We start from the raw sequence: 21,733 nt of genomic DNA on the forward strand, positions 1-21,733 counted from the left end.
CTCTGCCAGAACTGCCCAGAATGGGTGGGGGGTAGGGGTGAGGGAGAGTCTCTATGTACTTTAAAATGTGAATTAATTATTTTAAACACAGAAGGAGCAAAACGACAAGTGTCTTGACATCTCTTATATGTTAAGAATAAAATTATAGCTGTCTAGGGCATTGAGTGCCCACCATTGCCCACTCTCTGTTTAGGCCTTCACACTTGCCTCACAACTCCCTTCTGCTGCATTTCACACAAGGCAATACCTCTGCAAGGGAGCTTTAGCTACACGACTCAGAGGACAAGGTGTGTGTTTCAGCTAAAGCACACCCCGTTCTCAATCCCTCAACCAAAAGCAGCTGCCGTGTAAGAGCGGTGACGGCCTGGGAACAAACACCCAAATGACATAGTCTCTGCGTCCTTCCCATACTGAAGTGATATTTACCGGAGCACTGAGAAACCACTGGAGGAGACACTAGGGTAGCAAAGTCTAAAGTCAGATATCTTTGGGGAGGACTGAGCATGGGCTGCGGGCTGGAGATCTTCGCTTCTCTGGCTCTCCCGTTCCTTAAGGGGCTTTACCTGTGTCAGAATCAAGTGCGAGATGGGAAACTATTGCTTTGTGGGAGACTCAGGAACAACTCTCCGGGCAGTACAGAGCCGTGGTCCCGGCTCCCCCCGCAACCTTGAACAAGGCGAGTCCTCCAGGGCGGGCTGGTGACAGGTCAGCTGCCTCACCCCGAAGGTGGGGGGAAGGGCGCGCTTTCCAGCCACGCACTGGGACAGGAGTTCGGTTGCCAACTAGGAAAGGCTATGGTGCTCCCTTAAAGCCCAAGTAAGGCTTGTGGTTTGGGGGACGGAAGGAGAAGAAGCCAATGCGGAATGCCCGCACACACAGTCTACCACCACCACTTTGGGGACTTCGGGTCTTTAGCTGCCTGGGGCTTGGACCTCGGTCTGCATGGAGAGGGTGAGAGGGACCGGGTGGCCGCGGCCCTTACCTTGCTGACCACGTTCTGGACGAGGCCGGCGCGGATGCCATAGTCCCATGCGTGGCAGTCGCAGTTGGAGGCGTTGTCCCCCTTGTCCGGAGGGGATGGCAGGGGTGGTGTGTCGCCTCCGTCCGCGCTGCTGCTGTTGCTACGGTTGCCCGCGGCCTCCCAGGAGGCAGTGGAGAAGGGGGTGGTGGGGAGGCTGGTCCAGTTGCTCATGTTCCCCCAGCGGCCTGAGGTGGTGATCCCCGCCAGCTCGGTGCCTTTGCCGGCCCCGCGACACCAGAAGTTGGGCTGGTCCAGGAGAAACGAGTCCGAGAACTGGCTGAAGCCGATGAACAGCGCCGGGATCCAGGTGAGCAGCACGAGGGTCTTCTGGTAGCCCCCGCCCAAGCCCCCGAGGAAGGGCAGCACCGACCCGTCATAGTCCAGCAACAAGAGGCTCGGGGCCGCCGCCGCCGAGCAGCAGCTAGGGTGCGGGCCGCCTCCAGGATGCAGTGGGGGCAGCGGCTGGATTTCCGCGCCGCCGCCGAGGCCCGCGCGTCCCCCGAGGGGCGCCGAGGCCGCCGCGTCCCCGGGCGGCAGGGAGCCGTTCTCCTCGGCTGGGGCCGGCTGCCGCCCAGGCCCGCCGCCCGCCGCCTCGCGCCGCCGGTCTATGGCCATGGCCCGGGCCCGCGGCTCCCGCAGAGGCGCATAGAGCGCGGCGGAGGTTCCGCGGGCGCCCCGGGCACAGCGCGCCGGACCAGGCGCCTGCAGCCGCCGCCGCCTAGGAGGGCCCGCGGCTCGAGAGAGCGCTCGGCGTTCCCGGGTGCGTCAGGCCGCCCCCATGTCACCCGCCGGACCCCGCGCCCCGGGCGCTGCGGCCCCGCTCGGGCGCCGGGTAGAGGCGGGCAGAGGCCGGCCGGGCCCTCAGCCGCCGCGGCTCATCGGCTCCGCGGCCCGGGCGCCGGCTGCCGAACCCGCCGTTCTCCGCTGCTCCGCGCCGGCCGCGGCAGGAGGAGGAGCCGGCGCAGCGCCCAACCTGCGCCCTTGTCGGTGGTTGCGGGCCCTGAGGGCGATGGTGCGGGCGGCGGTGCGCGCAGCGGCTGCTGCTCCCCGGGTAGCCGCGCTGTATTTCTCCGACTTCGGGCGCCTTCCGGAAGCCGCGAGCTCCGGACCCAGCCTGCCGAGCCAGCCGCGCTCTCCGGCTCCGGAGCCGGCCTCCCTCCTCCTCCTTTCCCTCCTCTTCCCCTCCTCCCTGCCCCCCGGCCCGCCCCCTCTCCCCCCGCCGAGGTGGAGGTAACCGCGGCACCTGCTGCGCTCGGCTCCTGCGCGCGAGCGCCCCCTCCAGCCCGGACGCGCTGCCGCCGCCCGGGATCCAAAGGAGGGGGGCGGGGGAAACGGGACACCCCGGGTCCGCCTGGCCGGAGGATCTCCTGCTAGTGCTCGTTTAGCGCCCGGCAGGGCGGGGGAGGAGGAGGCGCACGGAGCAGAGGGCGCGGGCCGGCGAGGGGTCCGATCGAAGTCGACGTGTGCTGGGAACCTGTGGGCTGGGTCTTCTACGAAGGTTGGGCTCCCGCAGCCGCACGGCGCCCCCACCCACCCCGCGCGCGCCAGGTCTCCGTGACCTCTGTCTCTTCAGAGGTGCCCGGCCGCCCCGCTGCCCTCGCCCCGCTCCTAGTCCCAAGCCCTAGGGTCTCCGGCCTTTGGGAACAACCCTCTGCGCTTTTTCCAGGAGCAAATAAGGTTGATTTTTGTGTCCGTGGAGCAGGGTCAAGGAGGCGCCTTTGCCAATTTCAGGTCGCCAGTCCCTAGCAGCGCCTGGCCACCCGCGACCAGCCGCACCCACTCCCAAATCGCCATTTCTTCCCCCACTCCTAAGTGAATGCGATATAAGCACGATGCTGGGATAGATCTCCAACACAAGTTATAACACACACAATATAAACGTGATGGCTTTCCCCACCCCCTCCCCAAGATCTTGGATTCACGTTTGGAACGCCGTGTGCACAGGCGCACACATCCATACTCTCACACAAGACAAACCTCTCCCTCCTCTCCTGCTCCAGCGCCAACCTTGCCCAGCCAGCGCTATATAAATAACACCAGCCCTGCGGCAAACGGCTGTATTAGCATATTTCCTCCTGCACCCAGCGCCCGCACCAATGAGAATCATCCGGCACCTTTCACCCCAGCGTCCCCATATATTGGAGGCATTCATATTCTGAGAAGTTTATTAATGGAAGTCTTAAATGGAGCAATCCATTTCTGGTCTTATTTGGGGCAAAAAAGAAAGAAAAAAAGAAAGCAAGCAAGCAAAAAAGAAAAAAAGCAAAAGAAATGTTTTGCTTTCCAAAGGGATACATTCTAAGCTACATATAATGAATGTATTCTTTTGGGGTTTTATTATTTGCTCAGCTAAGCGCTGCATAGTTTAGTGGAATACATTTTTAACCTGCAGTTCAGTGTTAAGGGCAACATATGCCTACTGCATAAAATGCTGGCACAAACGTATGAACTATTTCCGAAGGCTTCGGGTGGGCGGGTCTTTGGAGACAGGAGAGGTCTTGGACCTTCCTGCGCGGCGGAGAAGGGGAGATTAGATAACAATGGGCGGAAGGGGCCCAAAGAGCTGCAAAAGACACCAAGCCTCTGAGAAATGGGTCTGGAAACCACATATACAAAGAGCTGGGGCTGGGGGTGGTGGGGAGGACAAGATAGTGCAGGTTGTGTACGTGGTAATTTTTTTCAACTTCATATTATTTATTAGCTTAACTTTTCCTTTCCTTCTCTCCCCTCCCCTCATTTGAACAGCTAATACATGCAACGTTCTGACCCCTATGCCTGGAACAGAGTAAGTGCTTAATGAATGTTAGCCGGGTATTATTACTAGTACTCCTCTTACCATTATATACAATCCACGTTTCTTTTTGAATTGAAATGTAGCTTTACAGATTTTGTTTATTTTCCTTTCAGCGGCTAATTTTCCAGAAGAGGCCCGCTTTGTGTCTGCCTCTGCTTCTTTTCCCCACAGTCACAATGACCCATTTGTTTTCTTGTAACTGATCACAAAAGGAGCATTGCCACTGACCTTAATGGCCCTTCCAGTCAGAATAACTATCATAGCCAGCGTTTCAGAGTTGGCTTTCAAATTCACACTCTCACTCAGTCCTCACAATTCAGCGCCCCAAGAAGTGGGCTTTCCAAAAAAATCAGCAAGGATTAGGTGACTGACTACCAGATCAAAGAGTTGGTCCACAGCTGAGCCAAACATCTGGTTTTGAACCCAGATTTTCTGACTGGACATTCCAGGATTTCTCCATTTCATTATTCAGGGGCAGATTACAGAACTATAATGAAGGGTTTACAAAGATATGTGTTAATGTGCATTTTACATGGGAAAAGCCCTGGCCCTAGGCAAAGAGTTTCAATGTGAAGATGTTATTGGTCTTTGTTTCCAAAAGCTGGTAAAAATCCACAAATGGTACATTCTCAGAATTTAGGGACACATTGGAAAATGGTACCCTCTAAAACTGAAGCTAAAAGGAAGCAACATAAAATGTTTGAAATTAACCATCTGCAGCACTGACCCAGGCATTATAATTAAGCTGTTGATTAGATTAGAGGTTTCCCTAAATCCCTCTTGGATTGACATTTCCACCAAATCTAGTCAAGAAGATTAAAACGTAACTAATTTAAAATAAAGTGGCCTTCAGTTTATTAAAACATGCCACAAGTGACCTCATAACCTGAGCAAAAAGAGTAAAGAGGAAGAATTTGACACTCTGACAGCCTCAGGGCATGAGGTTTTAGATCTATGCACCAGTACAGGAGAGCCAGACACCTGTTAACAAATTACTGTTGTTAATTTTCTGCATGATCATGATCATCACCTGCTATTTTTCTTGTTCAATTTGTGATTTACTACTTCTGTACTTATTTATGTTCTGCCTCTAGAATGCCTTCAGGGATAGGTGCCTTGTACTCAGCTGTATGCCTGGTGGCTAAAACAGTGCCTGGCACAGGGAAGGCACTCAATACATCTTTGTTGAATAAATGAGTACAGCAAGTTATTAATCGCTTGACTGTCTATTCAGATCATAAAATTCTGTTTACTTAGATTCTTAAATCATCAAGCAACCTTTCCATATTTGTTCAGTCTCTCAAAGATGGTCCTCAGATGAGCCAACACGAGACTTGAAATGAATTTGACAATTATATGTCTTATTGTAAGGCATTGTGGTTACTGGATTAGCTCCCAATGTGATCTTTTCTTGGGCAGTGTTGGCTTGCAGATGGTGGCTTGTAGGCCAAATGCAGCTCACAGACCATAGGCAATGTTTTCAGAAAAATAATTGCTAACATTTCAAAATTGGGAGATTGAATACTTAGAAAAAAATATGTTTTGGGCTTCTCCATACATAACAGAAGCCTTTTTGTCCTTTTGATGCTCCCAGGTCTGCGGGACCGTGCTTTCTTGGAATGCAGTAAATGAGCAGGCACTCCCCAGCTTGCCTTCATCCCTGCCCCACACATGTCCCTCATGCATGTCATTCAGCCCCCAAAAGTGACTGTGTTTGTAACCTTAAATTTATAGGAGTATCCTGAACCAGTGATCTTCATAAAGAAGCTGAGTCATTCCCTTTTCCTTTAAAAGCATGTTAAAGAGTCTACCAGTTTATGGTTTCCTAAAAATGGAGAAAGTAAAGAAAGGAAATAAAAGTCATAACCTAATCACCAATACACTTGAACAATTTTATTTCCTTGGAGACAACAAAAGAAAAAAATTTTAGCTTGCCTCTAAAATGGATGGAAACCTAATTTTAAATCCTCTATAATTCTGTACAAGTTAACTCTAAGGAATTCAAGGCAGGGTTAATTAACTTTAAATGTGTGCTATAAGTCATACCAAATGGATTTCACATTGGTTTTCTCTGATTATTCATGGTCTTTATACTTGAATTATGGATAGATACATCACATTTTAGAATATCCTATGTCATTCTTTTTTTCCTACTGCAGCTTAATTTCTTCCTTTAAATAATTATTTGAAAAGTAGGTTACCTTAATTTTGGGACAGTGGGAGAAAGTGATTGAAACTATTTCCAACTGTAGTTGTGTATACTTGAATATTACTTATATCATCCTTTGCCTTTTGGAATGTCAAGTCTGACTCTTTAACAAGGAATTTGACATTTACAAAACCTATCATAAATGAAAATGAAAAAGCCACTGTGGTTAAGTGACAGAAGTAATAAAAATGTCACATAATCTATCCTAAGGAAAGCTACAGGTAGTACCTTGAGAAAAACTACCTATTCATCTAGTACAAATCAAATTAATCAAAAGGCCAAGTGAAAACAGATAAAGTGAAGATAAGACTTCTATGCAAAAAGCTACTCCATTGTAAATATGATTGCTAGGACCCAGTTACTTTCAAAGTTTGGTCAAAATTTAATTTTGAACTCTTTGATTGAGTTAGAAAAATTAGTGAAGCAAATTGATCTAAAATTTGATGTTGGCTTCTGTTTGCTGAAAAGCACAGATGTCATCTTTGTCTTACTGCACTTAAAAATGTTCTTTGTCACACACACACACACACACACACACACACACACACACGCAGGCACGCACGAAAATAATACAATGCCAAGAACTTATAAGTGAACCTTACATGTTTTATTCCAGCATGAAAACAGCCTCTTCTGTTTGTTGAGAATCATTCCAAAGTTTGCAGATGAACCTTTGGTTTCGAGTAAGGTTGCTGGGCTTTTGATGATGGGTGAGCAAACTGCAGATAATCATTGTTAGAAGGGCTTGTGGAAAGAACAATTAAGTGACCAGAACTTGGAGGAAAGAAGTTCACTTTTCAAGAAAGAGAAACTAATGCTCTTTAAGCAAGCCTTTTGCCCTTAACGCTTTCCCTACTAATTCTAAATGGAGGTGAAGAAAAACTCACAGATGGATGTAGCCAAATCTAAAAGTAGTAAATGGATTTTTTTTTTCTATGACTGGAAGCTAGTGGGTGACAAGAGGAATGAATATTCCTGGAGGAGGTAGATTGTTAGACCCAGAATATACTTTCTGAGGCAAGATGTTTTGACCAAGACATTGGTTTATTGAACTTTTTTCTTTAATAAGGCTGGTTTGAATTTATTACCATTAGAGAGTCATAAAGGATTTTCATATTTAAAAAATTGGCTGTGTATTTATATTATTTTCAGTCCAAATTCTAGGCCATCTAAGAGGCTAAAATTTATAGTTCCAGTAGCAAAATATATGTAAATATATGGAAAAAGTCACTAAAGCATTCTAAATTAACAGTATTTTTAAGTTTTTGAATTTTGAACTTTGAGGAAAACACTTTGTCTCTTCATAAGGTGATTTAACACCCTAGTATCAACAAGCACACCTAGCACCCAGATCTTGGTATCTAATACCATTCCCCAATATAAGGAACCAGGACCCCTTGGAGAGAAATGGTTGATTCTAGGGCAGGGCAGGAAATCTACAAGGTGATCCTGGGGCATTTTGTGTAGTGCCAGGAAGGAAGAGCTGAACAGCTCCACACCCCACTCAATTATGGGGTATGTGGAAGGGACACATGAGCCAACTGAAAGAGCTCCCAAAGTTCAAAGCTGGAACCATTTGAGTGAAAAATAAAATACTGTTGAATAATAAATAGCCCAAATTATAAAATCCATACTATGCATCCATATGTAAAAAATAAATCGTTGGGTACATGAGGAAGAAGAGATAGATCTCCCATGCATAAAATTTCAAATGATTTATGTGGATACTCTGCCTTCAAGCAGGAGCGTTAAGTCCTCACTCCTGAAGTGGAGGCTGCACGTACTGACTTCCTTCCAAAGAGTGTGGAAAGGGGGAAAAATAAGGTTACAGTGGAAAAGCTCTTACAGTGAAAAGTGTACTTCAGCCAGGTGATCGAGGTTAGCATCAACAGTGATGAATCATGCTGGTGCTATGAACCCCTGATATGATGGATGTGGTGAGAATGGCACTTGACCTCTGTGATCTTTCTCCCATAACACCGTAATCCCAGTCTAACCATGAGGAAAACATCAAACAAGTTCCTACTGAGAGACAGTGTGCAAAATACCTGAGCAGCACTCAAACTGGGTGATCAGAAACAAGGAAACCTGTCATGTCCAGATGGAGCCTACAGGAAAGAGGATGACTAAATGTAACGGGCTCAGCTAGATGGGATCCTGGAATAGGAAAAGATGTTAAGAAAAAACAAAGGAAATCGAACTAAACAATGGACCTTGATTAATAATAATGTATCAATACTGATACATCAGTTGTGACAATGTATCAGACTTATCAATGTATAAGACATTAAGAAGGCAAGCTTAGTGTGAGGTATGAGGAAACTTTCTGTGCTATCTTTGTAATATTTTTTGTAAGTCTAGAACTCTTCTGAAATTAAAAGTTTACTTTTGTAAAAAAAAAATACATCTCAAACATCAATATTTCATTTCAATTTCTAAATCCGTGACATGGTTTGGATGTTTCCTCATCAAATCTCAGGTCAAATTGTAATCTCCAGTGTTGGAGGTAGGGCCTGGTGGGAGGTGACTGGATCATGCAGGCAGTTTCTCAGGAATGGTTTAGCGCCATCTCCTTGATGCTGTCCTCAAGATGCTGTGTTCTCTCTTGGAATCTGTTTGTTTAAAAGCGAGTAGCAACCCCTTCAGCAAAAATGTGTTTCGGGCTTCTCTGAACATAACAGAAGCCCACCCCCCACCCCTACCCTTGCTCCTGCTCTCTCCATGTGAAGTGTCTGCTCCCTTTTTGCCTTCCACCATGATTGTAAGTTTCCTGAGTCCTCCCCAGAAGCTGAGCAGATGCCACCATCCTGTCTCTTGTACAGCCTCTGCAACTGTGAGCCAATTAAACGTCTTTTCTTTAAAATTTATGCAGTCTTAGGTATTGCTTTATAGCAATATGAGAATGGACTAATACGATCAGTAATTTCTCTCTATTGATTTTTATCTCTACGATGACTTTTTTTTTTTTTTTTTGAGACGGAGTTTCACTCTTGTTGCCCAGGTTGGAGTACAATGGCACGATCTTGGCTCACCGCAACCTCTGCCTCCCAGGTTCAAGTGATTATCCTGTCTCAGCCTCTCGAGTAGCTGGGATTACAGGCACGTGCCACCATGCTGAGCTAATTTTGTATTTTTAGTAGAGATCGGGTTTCTCCAGGTTGGTCAGGCTGGTCTCCGACTCCCGACCTCAAGTGATCCTGCCACCTTGGCCTCCCAAAGTGCTGGGATTACAGGTGTGAGCCACCACACCTGGCTATGACGACATTTTTAATCAAGTAAAGGTTTAATGGTTTGAAACCCAAAGTTGATGAGAGCGTGAGACAAAAATTTAAATGATTGAAACATAAATTTTAATGAGAGCTTGTTATAGTAACGGATTTTTTTTTTAATTCTCTGAAAGTTAAAAGATGCCAGTATCAGCAAAATTATGAGCTATGGCCCAGGCTCTGGTCTAAGGACCAGCAAGACCAGGTGGGCCTCCAGCTCTGTCTGAGACACACGAAAACTATCACTTGGTTAAAGTTCTCTCGTTCTGTTTATGTTTACATTTCGATATTCTAGTGTGTTTTCATCATCGACCTAGAAATACATTTGAGCCAATTTTTCTTTATGTCTTAGAGCTTTTTCTTCTGCCTTGTTAACTTTCTCAGTGATTCCATTTCTTAAAAGTTAACATAGAACCTTTAGGGAGGCTGTGAAATACATGTGTATGGAATAACCAGCCTACTTTTAGGTAATGTAACAAAGCAGGCTGGAGCCTCCAGGTGAACAATCTTTGGCAGAGTCTTTTTATCAGCCAGAAGATGCTGGGAATATAAATGGAAGGGCATTCAAGTAAAACTGCATTTTCTAGTATGTGTTCCTAAAGCACAGGGCCCCTGATTTATATGTCTTGGTAGCTCTACTGCTGGTCACAGGACCTGGCACTCAGTAAACATTTGCTGAATGGATGAACGAAGGAAGGATACGATGCTATATAGGATTCTGCCAAAGAGAGAAGAGGGAACGGTATATTCCAAATCAAAGGAATAGCAAGAATGAAATGCAAAGGTAGGAACCAGAGGTGCATGTCTATGGTAGTTGGTACATGGCATTTCCACAGTATAATTTACTTATAGTATTTATAGAGCAAAATTGGATAATGCTATTTTAAGTATAAACATTACAAGTTTTAAAAGGAAGTTAAGAAAACCCCAAGGAAATACCTTGCCTTTAAAAAATGACTTTATTGAGGTATAATTTACATTAATACATTTTAAAGGTACAGTCCAGTGATGTATACACCTTTGAAACCATCTCCTGAATCAAGACGCACAGCATTTCACGTCCCCCAAGAAAGATCTTTTGTGCGTCTTTGCAGCCAACCACCTACACACCACCCTAGGCAGCTACAAATCTGCCTTCTCTCAGTACAGATTAGTTTTTCCTGTTCTAGAACTTGGAAGAAATGGAACGAGGCAGCTCACGCTCTCTTGTACCTGGTTTCTTTCACTCAGCATAACACTTGTGAAATTTGTCCACGTGGTTGCCGTATCAACATTTTATTCCTTTTTGTCACTGAGAAGTGTCTCACTCTAGGCACAGGCCCCAGCTTGTCATCCATTCTCGTGTTAATGGACATCGTGGTTGCTCTGAACAAAGCTGCTAGGAACCTTCATCTAGAGTTCTTTGTGTAGAATATGTTTTCATTTTTCTTGGATAAATATCTAGGGGTGGGATTGATGGGTTGTATGATAATTCGTTTCTCACTTTTTGAAAATGACACCTTGTGGGTCACCAATCCACAACAATTGTCCTTATGGCCACTGATAGAACAAAGAAAGCAGGGCTGGGAAGAGCATCATCTAAGCTGGCACTGAACAGCTTACGACCTTAGGAAATTTGAATAATGCTCACATTCTTCGAGAACACAAATGACAATGGGGAGATGGCACAGTGCTAAAGGGAATATTTCACACGTCATTGCCTGAAAATTAGTTTTAGATGGCATATTAGGTTTTCATACTTCATTGCAAGAAATCTTCAGGAAATTATCTGGACTGTAAGTGCATTAGCATCAGTATTTTTTCACATGCAAATTATAGAAAACTCAAAGTAAACTGACTTATGCACAAAGGGAACTTGAATAGCTCATGTAACAAAAAATACCAAGATTTGCTATTAACATGACCCAGCTCTTTGTGATTGGGATGCAAGATGCTTCAAAGTCCTCCTGGCCAAAGTCACACTGCAGGAGCTGACTTCACTGCTTTGCCCACATTCCCTCTAGGCTCTTTAACTATTTAAGTTTGGAAGTCTGGAGACTGGGGAAAGGAGGCCAGCTTCAAGGGCTTTTGCTTTTATCAGCCCCTAGCTTTAGACTTGTTTTTCAAAGCCTGGTTCTTTAATTACTACTATCTTGGCTGATTTGCCAAGACAGTAAGAAGTAGCTGGGAGTTTAGTTCCCCTTTAACATGGGACAGGTGAGCATGGACAATAAAAACCCCAACTCCATTTCCTGCTTCTTTGCACATGAAGCCCTGTTTCACCATCTGCTTCTAAGATAAAAGCCTACATCCACAAGGATCAAGTTTCAAGCCCTAAGAAACACCTCGCAGGACCTAGTGGGGAAAGGAGAGCATCTGAGTCAGACCTCTTGCATTTTTGTCCAGACCATGACCTTGAACAAGCCTCATTACTTCTGCCAGCCTTATTTTCCTCATCTGTAAAATGAAAATAATCATCACACCTGAGTTACTCCCATCACGCAGGTTGGTGTGAGGAACCAATGAGATAATGGGAACGAATTCAGTATTCTTGAGTTGCTATCAGAAATGGTCATCTTGACCCCAGCCACTCAAGCTATCTATATAGAGCTTATCTGATTCCTCATCTCCACAAACCAAGGGTCAGATTCCACTGTCAATCAAATAGAGAAAAGAGGTTGGAATTCCCAGTGGACATTTCATTCCATTAGCTCTGCTAAATAATTCTACAGTAGAGTCAGACAGACCCAGAGCTTGAATTTGCTGCCGTGATCAGACTTCCCGGTAGCGAATGTCTGCAGGCCAGACCTGTGCTGTCCTGAATGCCCTGCTGCCTCACCTTGCCCCGGGGCAGGAGAGCCAGCCCTCGAGGTGGTCCCCTAGGCTAAAGGGAAGCAAGACACTGCCATACTCCAGCAGTGTCCATCCACCTCAGAGAACCCCTACAAGAGGCAACCCCTGTTTTCATCCACCTGGCAGTTCTTATGCTAGATCCTGGCCCCACCTTCTCCCACTTGCCCTTCTTGCTGCAAACACGTTGCTCTGCATCTTGGACAGAACCAAAAACGTGACCTGATAACCTTAATAATATCTTGAGCACGTGATTACATTTCCACATCGATCACATCACTGAAAGTACCCTACACACCTACGAAGGAAGGAATCATTGTACCATTCTGGAGATCAGGATACAAACCTTAAAAGATGTTAAGTCGAAGTATCAGAACCAGGATGTAAAACAGAAACTCAAACCTGTCTCATGCCAACGCTCAGAATTCTTATCCACTGCAACATTTTTAGCCATCTCCCCTGGTCTTTCTGCCAGGTCTTTCTGATTCCTGGGGTAGACGTCCAGATCTGACAGGGCGCATCTCCAGTTGGATGCATGGCCACTCCCCCTTTCTCTCCCTGTCCTCCCAGCAAGACTTGGGCTCAGTGGGCTTCTGTGACCCATACCTTTGCTTCTGGAACTGGCTTCCTCTCTGCCCCAATATCAGTGAGCTTGAGAAACCCCAAATCACTTCCCTCCAGGAAAATGTCCACTTCCAGCTCCTCAGGCCGGTACTGTCATCCACTGCGCACTCCCTGGGGACATCCCTGAATCCTTGAGTTCTCTGGAAATCATTTACGAAGTCAGAAGGATCATTTTAGCATTAGCCCTTATTCCCTGAACAAAACACAGGGCTTCTTATAAAGTTGCCTGCCTCCTTTTTGCTTTGGGTTCTGGGATATTCTTCAAGCCTCTTGAGTATAAAATTCTGTAACTTCCACTCTGTCTTCATTATATATGTGAGATGTTCAGAAAATCCCACTATTGGAAACAGAACTCACTAGACGCTTAGGTAAACTACTTCAGCCTTTCATTCGACACCTGCCATTATTTGAGGCCCTTTAGGGATTCACCGTCAGTGCCTAGAGAGAGTTTGAAAGTCATCAAAGGAGCTAGGTGTGGCTCTGGAGGTCCTAGGAATCTCTTTGCAGAAGGAATCCAATCAAGGAGAATCCAAACTGTTTCCTGAGACTATATATGTTTTTGTCCTTTTCCCCCACCTAGTTCATTTAAAATATGATCTTGGTCAGGCACGGTCCCAGCACTTTGGGAGGCCGAGGGGGGTGGATCACCTGAGGTCAGGAGTTTGAAACCAACCTGACCAACATGGAGAAACCCTGTCTCTGCTAAAAATACAAAATTAGCTGGGCAAGGTGGCACATGCCTGCAATCCTGGCTACTCAGGAGGCTGAGACACAAGAATCCCTTGAACCTGGGAGGCGGAGGTTGTGGTGAGCTGAGATCGAGACATTGCACTCCAGCCTGGGCAACAAGAGCAAAACTCTGACTCAAAAAAAGAAAAAAAGAAAAAAAATGACCTTAATGTTGCCTCTCAGATAAGAATGTTACGAATTAAACTAGATATTTTAAAATAAGCAGGCCTGGGTTTGTATGGACAAATTTCTCACCTCTTCAACAGAGGATGATAGACTTCTGAAAAAGGTGTTGCTATTGTTCAAACCCCTTTGGCCCCCTCTTCCTGAAATTGCATTTGGAGTTTGCTGCACGTTCTTTTGAATATTCTCAATTGTGAGAAATTTTTTATGCTCTTGACTTTAAGAAAAGTGACTAAAAGTCAATTGAAACCAAGTTTAGCAATTAAACTGAGAAATACCATTTGGAGTTTAAAATAACCCGTGACTATAAAATAAGAAGGAAGGATTTCCTTTGTTGTTCTTCATGTAGCTCTGATGGTAATTATTTTCTTCGGAGACACATGAAAGCTTCCAGGGAGGCTCCCAATCCTGGTGCGGTGTGGAGGCGGTGAGATTAGGCCTTGGACTGTGAGAGAGCCTGCTTCCTTCTCTATTGCTGCTTTCAAACACCACTCCCTTTGTGATCTTTGCTGAGAATTTATCCTTCACATTTTCATTTAACGAGAGTGACAACATGTCTGAACCCTAAGAGGAAGTGGCCAAGAATTTAAATCACTCCTTGCCCATATGTCCTCTCTGTAAAGGTACGTTTTATATTTGCTGCTAGTCTGATAGGCCTAGCTTTTGAACACAGTTAAGACAAAAGGACCATAAAACGAAGCTGAAACGGTGTCCCCATTCCTGTGGGCTCTTTCTTCTCCACTTTTTACTTTTTTTATTTTTGAGACAGAGTCTCGCTCCGTTGCCCAGGCTGGAGTGCAACGGTGCAGTCTCTGTTCACTGCAACCTCTGCCTCCCAGTTTCAAGCGATTCTCCTGCCTCAGACTTCTGAGTAGCTGGGATTACAGGAATGCACTGCCATGCCTGGCTAATTTTTGTATTTTTAGTAGAGATGGGGTTTCGCCATGTTGTCTAGGCTGGTCTCGAACTCTTGATCTCAGGTGATCCGCTCACCTCTGCTTCCCAAAATGCTGGGATTACAGGCATGAGCCACCATGCCCAGCCCTCTTTTTTCCACTTTTGATTCCTCCCCCACCTCCTTCAAATGAGCACACAAGGGCCAGGTCCCAGTTCTTGTCCCCAGCTCATTAGCTCCCAGGGTGTCTGAAGAGCTGGCCCAGGTTCAGCACACTTGGACCCAAACACAGCTGTATCAATAGGTTGATAGGGATCTTCAGCTGCCCAGATTAGCATGCTCATCAGCTGCGCAGGGAAAATCATTCAGGCGGCCCCTCTCCTTCCGATGACCGAGCCCCACCCATGGTTTCTGGACTCCATCCCAAAGTCTCTAATTTCCCCCCTCAAAATTGACTCTTCACTTGCTTAGGTAGTGTCTGCACTGGAATTCAGCCTCATTGTTTGAAGTTCTCTGTTACTAAGTTTGTTTGCATTAAGCCCAAGCATGAACTCATGCTAATTAAGGCCATTATGTACTTTGCAAATAGCCGCTTGTACTTAAGCCCAGGGCAAGGAGGAACATTCCTTTTATTGGTTCTAATAACAACTACCTTAAGGCCCAGTGGCGGTTAGTCACAGTGTAAGAGGGAAGGCAGCAGCTGGCTCGGGGCTGAGCCTGCTCGCGCGTTGGCTAGGGCACCACAACGAGTTCCGTTCCCAGACAGGGAGGCATTAATAACGCTCCCTTTCTCAGGACAGTGAGGTTTTTGAGTGATAGCAAATAATGAAGCCAAATGGAGCCTCTAGCTATCTACTGAAGCCCCCTGTTTTCTGGGAGGGGGAACTGAGGCCCAGGGAAGTGGAATCCTTTGACCTAAATGTAAGAGTTTATTAGAAACTGACACGGTCCTAGAGCTCAGCTCTTCTGGTTCCCAGCCAATACAGTTTCCATGCTGCCCTCCTGCAAACCGAATCTGTGTAGACACCTTGGTTTCACCATAAAGAAATGGCTGACATTAGGGCACTTTTTCCCTCTTGCACAGATGATGGGTTACATGGTCATTCCCCAGCTTCCTCTCTCTGGAAACAGATGGCTTAAATCTACTAGAATGGGTTTTCTTTGCGTTCTTCCGTGAAACATTAAGCTCTGGGGAGGTCCAACTGTGTTTCCTTCACATTTAGCACCTAGTAAATGGTGCAAATGAAGGATTAGCATTCAATAAATGTTGAATGAAAGAAGCAAAGAGAAACCAGCTATCCTACCAAGGACCAAATTGGATCCCCTGTTAGTAAACCAATTAATGTAGTTAATCAGCCACACGTGGAAGCAAGTTCCTCTATGGAAAGCTCATCTTGCAGTTCTATTATTTTGATGAGGTTGCTTGATTTTAAACACATCAGTGCAATATTTAAAATTCAAAATAAAAAATTACTCATCCAAAGTTTCACTTTCTCTACAGATCCTTAATGGTAGGAGTCCTCAAAAGAGAGTCAGTTATTCTAATAAGGCTAGCCTCTCTTATGAATTCTGCCCTGCTTGGAATTTCTAAGCCTTTTTCAAAATTTCTAATTCTTTTTCAATCAACCTCTGACTTCAGCACTCAGAGTCTAGGAAGAGCTTATTCATGTCCCCCAGGGATCATTTCACAAACATCTGAGAGCTTCTCACCAACCAGACAATGCACAATGCTGGCTCCCATGACTCAGCGCGAATTCAGACACACACACACACACACACACATACACACACACACTCACAAGTGGGTGGTTTCTGCGGATGCGCAGCAGAAGCTGTGTTTGGTTTGGGATGGGCAATGGGGCTGAGTGAAGGAAGGCGATCCAGCTTCCAGCTTACTCTTTCCTTTCTGGCAACATAATTAAAATGCTAGACTAACAAAAGTGAAAGAGATTTGCAAGTTAAAAATGGTGCAAATTCATTATTTGTTAAATGACACTAATAGTGAATTAGTACCGTCATTATTATTATTTTTGAGACAGAGTCTCGCTCTGTTGCCCAGGCTGGAGTGCAGTGATGTGATCTTGGCTCACTGCAACCTCCACCTCCCGGGGTCAAGCGATTCTCCTGTCTCAGCCTCCTGAGTAGCTGGGACTACAGGCATGTGCTGCCCCACCTAGCTAATATTTTGTATTTTTGGTAGAGATGGGGTTCACCGTGTGAGCCACGATGGTCTCGATCTTCTGACCTTGTGATCTGCCTGCCTCGGCCTTCCAAAGTGCTGGGATTACAGGTATGAGCCACTGTGCCTGGCCATCGTTATTATTAAACGTAAAAGTGACTTCCAGTTCCAGTGACTGAATGTGGAGGGGGAGGGGAAAGGACTGCTGCTCTGGAAGGGATTGAGTGGCAGACTTATTATTATTATTGTTATTATTATTTTTTTTTTTTGGCAAATAAACTCAAGGAAGCTTGACCTGTTAATGGAGGCTTCTTTTAGCACTAGAGACTAATGCAGATATCTCCTCCTCGCTCTGGATTTCTGTGGGTGTTATTTGTTTATTGGTAGTTGTTTATTATATTTAAAACCATGTGGTAGTTTGATGGTGCCTGTAAATAGAATAAAATATTTTCACTGCTTTTCTAACTGCTACCAAGGTGCTTTTTAAATATCTCTTAAGGAACGCAACAAGAGCCGGGGATGGTGCTCATGTCTATAATCCCAGCACTTTGGGAAGCCCAGATGGGTGGATCATTTGAGGTCAAGAGTTCAAGATAGGTTTGGCCAACATAGTGAAACCCCACCTCTACTAAAAAATGCAAAAATTAGCCAGGTGTGGTGGCACGTGCCTGTAGTCCCAGCTATTTGGGAAGCTGAGGCAGGAGAACCACTTGAACCTGGGAGGTTGCAGTGAGCTGAGGTTATGCCACTGCACTCCAGCCTGAATGACAGGAATGAAACTATCTCCAAAAAAAAAAAAAAAATTATAAAATCCTATTTAGTCCAGGTAACGAGGACAGGGCTGTCACTCACTCAGGCCCATGTACCCTGTGTGATGGCCTCTGAGCAGCAGTGTTGATTCTAGATTTCCTGTGTTCTACATCCACAGGTGGAAACTGTGGGACACGTTCAAAAGGAAACACTTTTGACCACCACTTTATTAGTCAGTAATTGTAGGAGTTTTTTTAAGGCAGTCATAATTTTGGGGATTGTTTTCACTGCAAGAGGAATGAAGTGGCCGTGAAAGGTGTGCTATGGTGGAACTCTCCCTGATACACCTTCATTCACATGACACAGTAGAAAACTCTGGAAGGATGTGAGATAAGGGCATCATCTACAGCCTTGTTGAATTTAGAGCAGGTACTCTTTGCCTGGGATTTGTGAATACTCTAATTATTGCTGATCATGCGCATTTGTCTGGCGAAAAGGTCTGTATCTGCCATTTGGCTTTCAAATGGGGCCAGACTCCTTGAAAGACTAAGAGTTCCTGAAATGGAGACATTTTACGTCAATTTATTAAGATGTGCCATAAAAAAATAGCACTTTGCTACAAAACGTTAAACATACACAGTTTTTTAAAATGCCAATAATTTTAAAATAAATTTAATCTATTTTAGATTTAGAACTTTAAAAGATGGTAAGAAATTAATTCCATGTATTACAGTGTTCCAGAATCAGAAACTCCATTCCCTGAGTGAACATTTTCAGTATGGATGATGGCCTTACCAGTGTCTTAAAAATGTGGATTCTTCATTTATTCATAAACATTCATTGAACTCATGCCATTCACTGTGAACTTCAAGGATGGACAACTCCCCAAAGGTTAATTGGACTAATATGGAATTTACTGTCTGGTTAGCAGCTGATAACAATGCTGCAGCGTATGATAAAATAAAGTGTCCATTATACACAGATAACTCCTGCCCTAGACAGGAGTTTATGACGCCTTAGAACATGCAGTCTTTGAACTCCATCCAGATGTTGCCTTTGGAGTTATCTAGGTAATAATAGGGTCAGTGGGCAGGAGGGACAGAGGAAGCAGGAGCAGTTTTGTGTAGCCTACCTAGGTTTTAATGTGCATAGGCATTACCTGGGGCGTATGAAAATGCAGATTCTGATTCTGTGAGTCTGGGTGGGGCCTAAGAATGTGAATTCATTTCCAAGATGCTGCCAGAGGATGTGGCTGTTGGCAAACCTCACTGAGTAGTGAGGGCAGGGAAGGAGGTCTAACAGGCCATTTAGGGACCTGCCAGTAGCACAGAAGGACTCGGAAAGAGACTCAGGTCACCTTGTTCCGGATGCCTGAAAGAATCTCTCTCTGAGATATTTTGAACGTGCAGAAAAGTTCAGAGAATAATAATTGCTATACAGATGTAACTGGAGTTCAGCAGCATGATCACGGCTCACTACAGCCTCAACTTCCTAAGCTCGGGTGATTCTCCTACCTCAGCCTCCCAAGCAGCTGGCACTAGAGGTGTGTGCTACCGTGCCTGGGTAAGATTTGCATTTTTTGTATTTTTTGCCCAGGCCAATCTCAAACTCCTGGACTCAAGTGATCTGCCTGCCTTGGCCTCCCAGAGTTCTGGGATTACAGGTGTGAGCCACTGCACCTAGCCTGCTCCGTGATTTCTAACACTATGGTGGAAACTTCTTTCATCCTCTTCCCTCCTCCCAGCCCCACCTGCTCTGCAGCAGAACCCCCATTCTGGTACTGGTGCGTGTTTTCTCTACCCATGCATAGGTGTACATAATCAACATCTCGTAATGTTTTGTATTTTATACAAATAACACTTCACTTAGTTTTCTGCAACTTACACTTTCACTCAGTTCTATGCTTTTCAAGACTTGTCTCAGTTGATGTTTGGAGATCTAGTGTATTCATTTTGAACATCTATTTCTGCATTATTTCTATGAATTTATTACCATTTATTCATCCATTTACTTATTGGTGAATATGTAAGTTATTTTTAATTGTTCATTCTCAAAAACAATGATTTGCAGGGATTTTTGTGTATCCTGGATACTCATTCTCTATCAGTTTCATGCATTACAAATATATTCCTCCAATCTGTGGCTCCTTTTGTCCCTGATATTGGGTTTAACTTTGTTTCTGGTGTCTTTTATAATATAAAAATATTAGGCCTGGTGTGGTGGCTCATGCCTGTAATCCCAGCTACTTGGGAGGCTGAGGCAGGAGAATTGCTTGAACCCCAGAGGTGGAGGTTGTGGTGAGCAGCTGAGATCATGCCATTGCACTCCAGCCTGGGCAACAAGAGTGAGAACTCCGTCTCAAATAAATGAATGAATAAATAAATAAATAAATTTTCATTTAGTCAGACTTATCAATCTTTTTCTGTTGTGGTTTATGCTTTTTCATCTTATTTAAGAAATCATAAAGATATACTCTATAACTCAGGATGTTATAAACAATAAGAATCAGTAGAGAAGAATTAATACAATACTGTGAGTGAATATTGTACTTTTCTTAACAATTTTCTTAACCATTAGTACACAGATGTCTTTTTACATAGATGTGGGCCTGTTTCATCTCTACTTCTCTAGAGCAGCAGTCCCTAACCTTTTTGGCAACATAGATGAGTTTCGCGGAAGACATTTTTCCACCAATAGAACAGGGGGTCGGGGGACAGGAGGTGATGGTGGTTTCCAGTTGAAACTGTTTCACCTCAGATCATCAGGCATTAGATTCTTGTAAAGAGCATGCGACCTAGATCCCTCGCATGTACGGTTCACGATAGCGTTTGTGCTCCAATCAAATGCCCCCACTGATCTCACAGGAGGTGGAGCTCAAGCGGTAATGCTTACCTGCTGCTCACCTCTCACCGTGTGGCCTGGTTCCTAACAGGCCACAGACTGGTACCAGGGGTTAGACCCCCTGCTCTAAAGAACTGTCAAATTCTTCTAGTTAGAAATAGAGGCAAATCTTGACTGTGTCCTCTTTACTTCTTAATCTTCTGGTTTTAAGTGCATTGCCCACGTTGACTGGTACCCACTCACTGGGAGGTTGGAGGACTGACTAGCTCCCTTGGAATTTTCTCAGGGATTCCTGATGACAGTGAGTGGACTCACTCCCAGGTGCCCGAACACCTGCTCTGCTGGACTGCCTTCCCTCTGATCTGGTACGATTGCTTGTGGCAATCCATGACTTTGTGTCAATTTCTTTGACAGTGCACCTTTCCCCCATGTTGTGCACTTTTCATCTGCTCTGTGTTGCAGATCAGATTAATTATCCCCAATAGATGTAGCCAGAACCCTTTGTGAATCCCCACATTCCGAAATGCCATCACTCCCCTAGGCATCTTCTCTTTCTCATAACTTTCTATCACTTGCGTTAATCATTGCCTCTCCTTTCACAGTCCCTTTTTCATAAAGAAACTTTAGAGAAACATTTGGGGCTTCTGATGGGAGGCATTTGTGTACTGAACTAAATATCTGGTGGCAGAGGCAGTATAGTGTAAATGTTTTTAGGTCGCCTGTCCTTTGAGGTAAGTTGTTCACCTCCTTGTTCCCTTGTGTACCCCACTCTTGGGGTCCTGGAGCCTGTCTTCTTTCTCTCCATCAGCAGTCATTGCTGCTCCCAGGGAGAACACATCCCATCCCTCTGATGTGCTGTCATCTAACACCATCCTGGACAGTTCCCCTCATTTGTGCTTTAAAGTGTTTGGCAACTGCCCCTTGTCAGCACTCTCAGTCCCACTGTTATTCTGGTGCCTTTGATGTGTATGTGGCTGACCCAGCTGATAACCTGACTTCTCAGCTCCTTGACCTCCTCAGCTTGTGATCTTTTCCTCCACTCCACGTGAACCATCTTTCCACGGCCATGATTCTTGTAGTCAGCTTGGACTGCCATAACAAAGTACTATTGACTGGGTGGCTTAAGAAACTGAAATTAATTTTCTCTCAGTTCTTCAGGCTGAAAGTTCAAGATCAGAGTGCCAGCATGGTCAGGTTCTTCCTGGTGAAGGTGCTGTTCCTGGCTTGCAGGTGGCTGCCTTCTCACTGAGTCACATATCTAGGAGAGTGAGAGAGAGAGTTCTCTCTTTCTTCCTCTTATTTTAAGGCCACAGTTCTATGGTTTAAGGGATGCATCTTTATGATCTCATTTAATCTTAGTTACCTCTTAAAAACTCTGTATCTAGATACAGTTCTTTGGGGGCTATGGCTTCA

At 45.2% G+C, this 21,733-nt stretch overlaps 1 protein-coding gene across 4 annotated transcripts in view; it reads right to left on the reverse strand.

Annotated features, from left to right (window-relative positions):
- The window catches only part of SLC22A23 (solute carrier family 22 member 23), a 192,890-nt gene extending 190,701 nt beyond the window's left edge, over positions 1–2,189 (reverse strand). For all 4 annotated transcript variants that reach the window (XM_039462679.2, XM_010338125.3, XM_074398393.1 and 1 more), the window contains exon 1: positions 983–2,189. In XM_039462679.2, coding sequence (XP_039318613.1) covers positions 983–1,636 — 654 coding nt within the window. In that variant the 5' untranslated portion in view covers positions 1,637–2,189. The remainder of the gene's footprint in view (positions 1–982) is intronic.
- Positions 2,190–21,733: the final 19,544 nt, after the last annotated feature.

Source organism: Saimiri boliviensis, chromosome 4, assembly GCF_048565385.1.
Source record: "Saimiri boliviensis isolate mSaiBol1 chromosome 4, mSaiBol1.pri, whole genome shotgun sequence".
In the NCBI taxonomy this organism is placed as follows: domain Eukaryota; kingdom Metazoa; phylum Chordata; class Mammalia; order Primates; family Cebidae; genus Saimiri; species Saimiri boliviensis.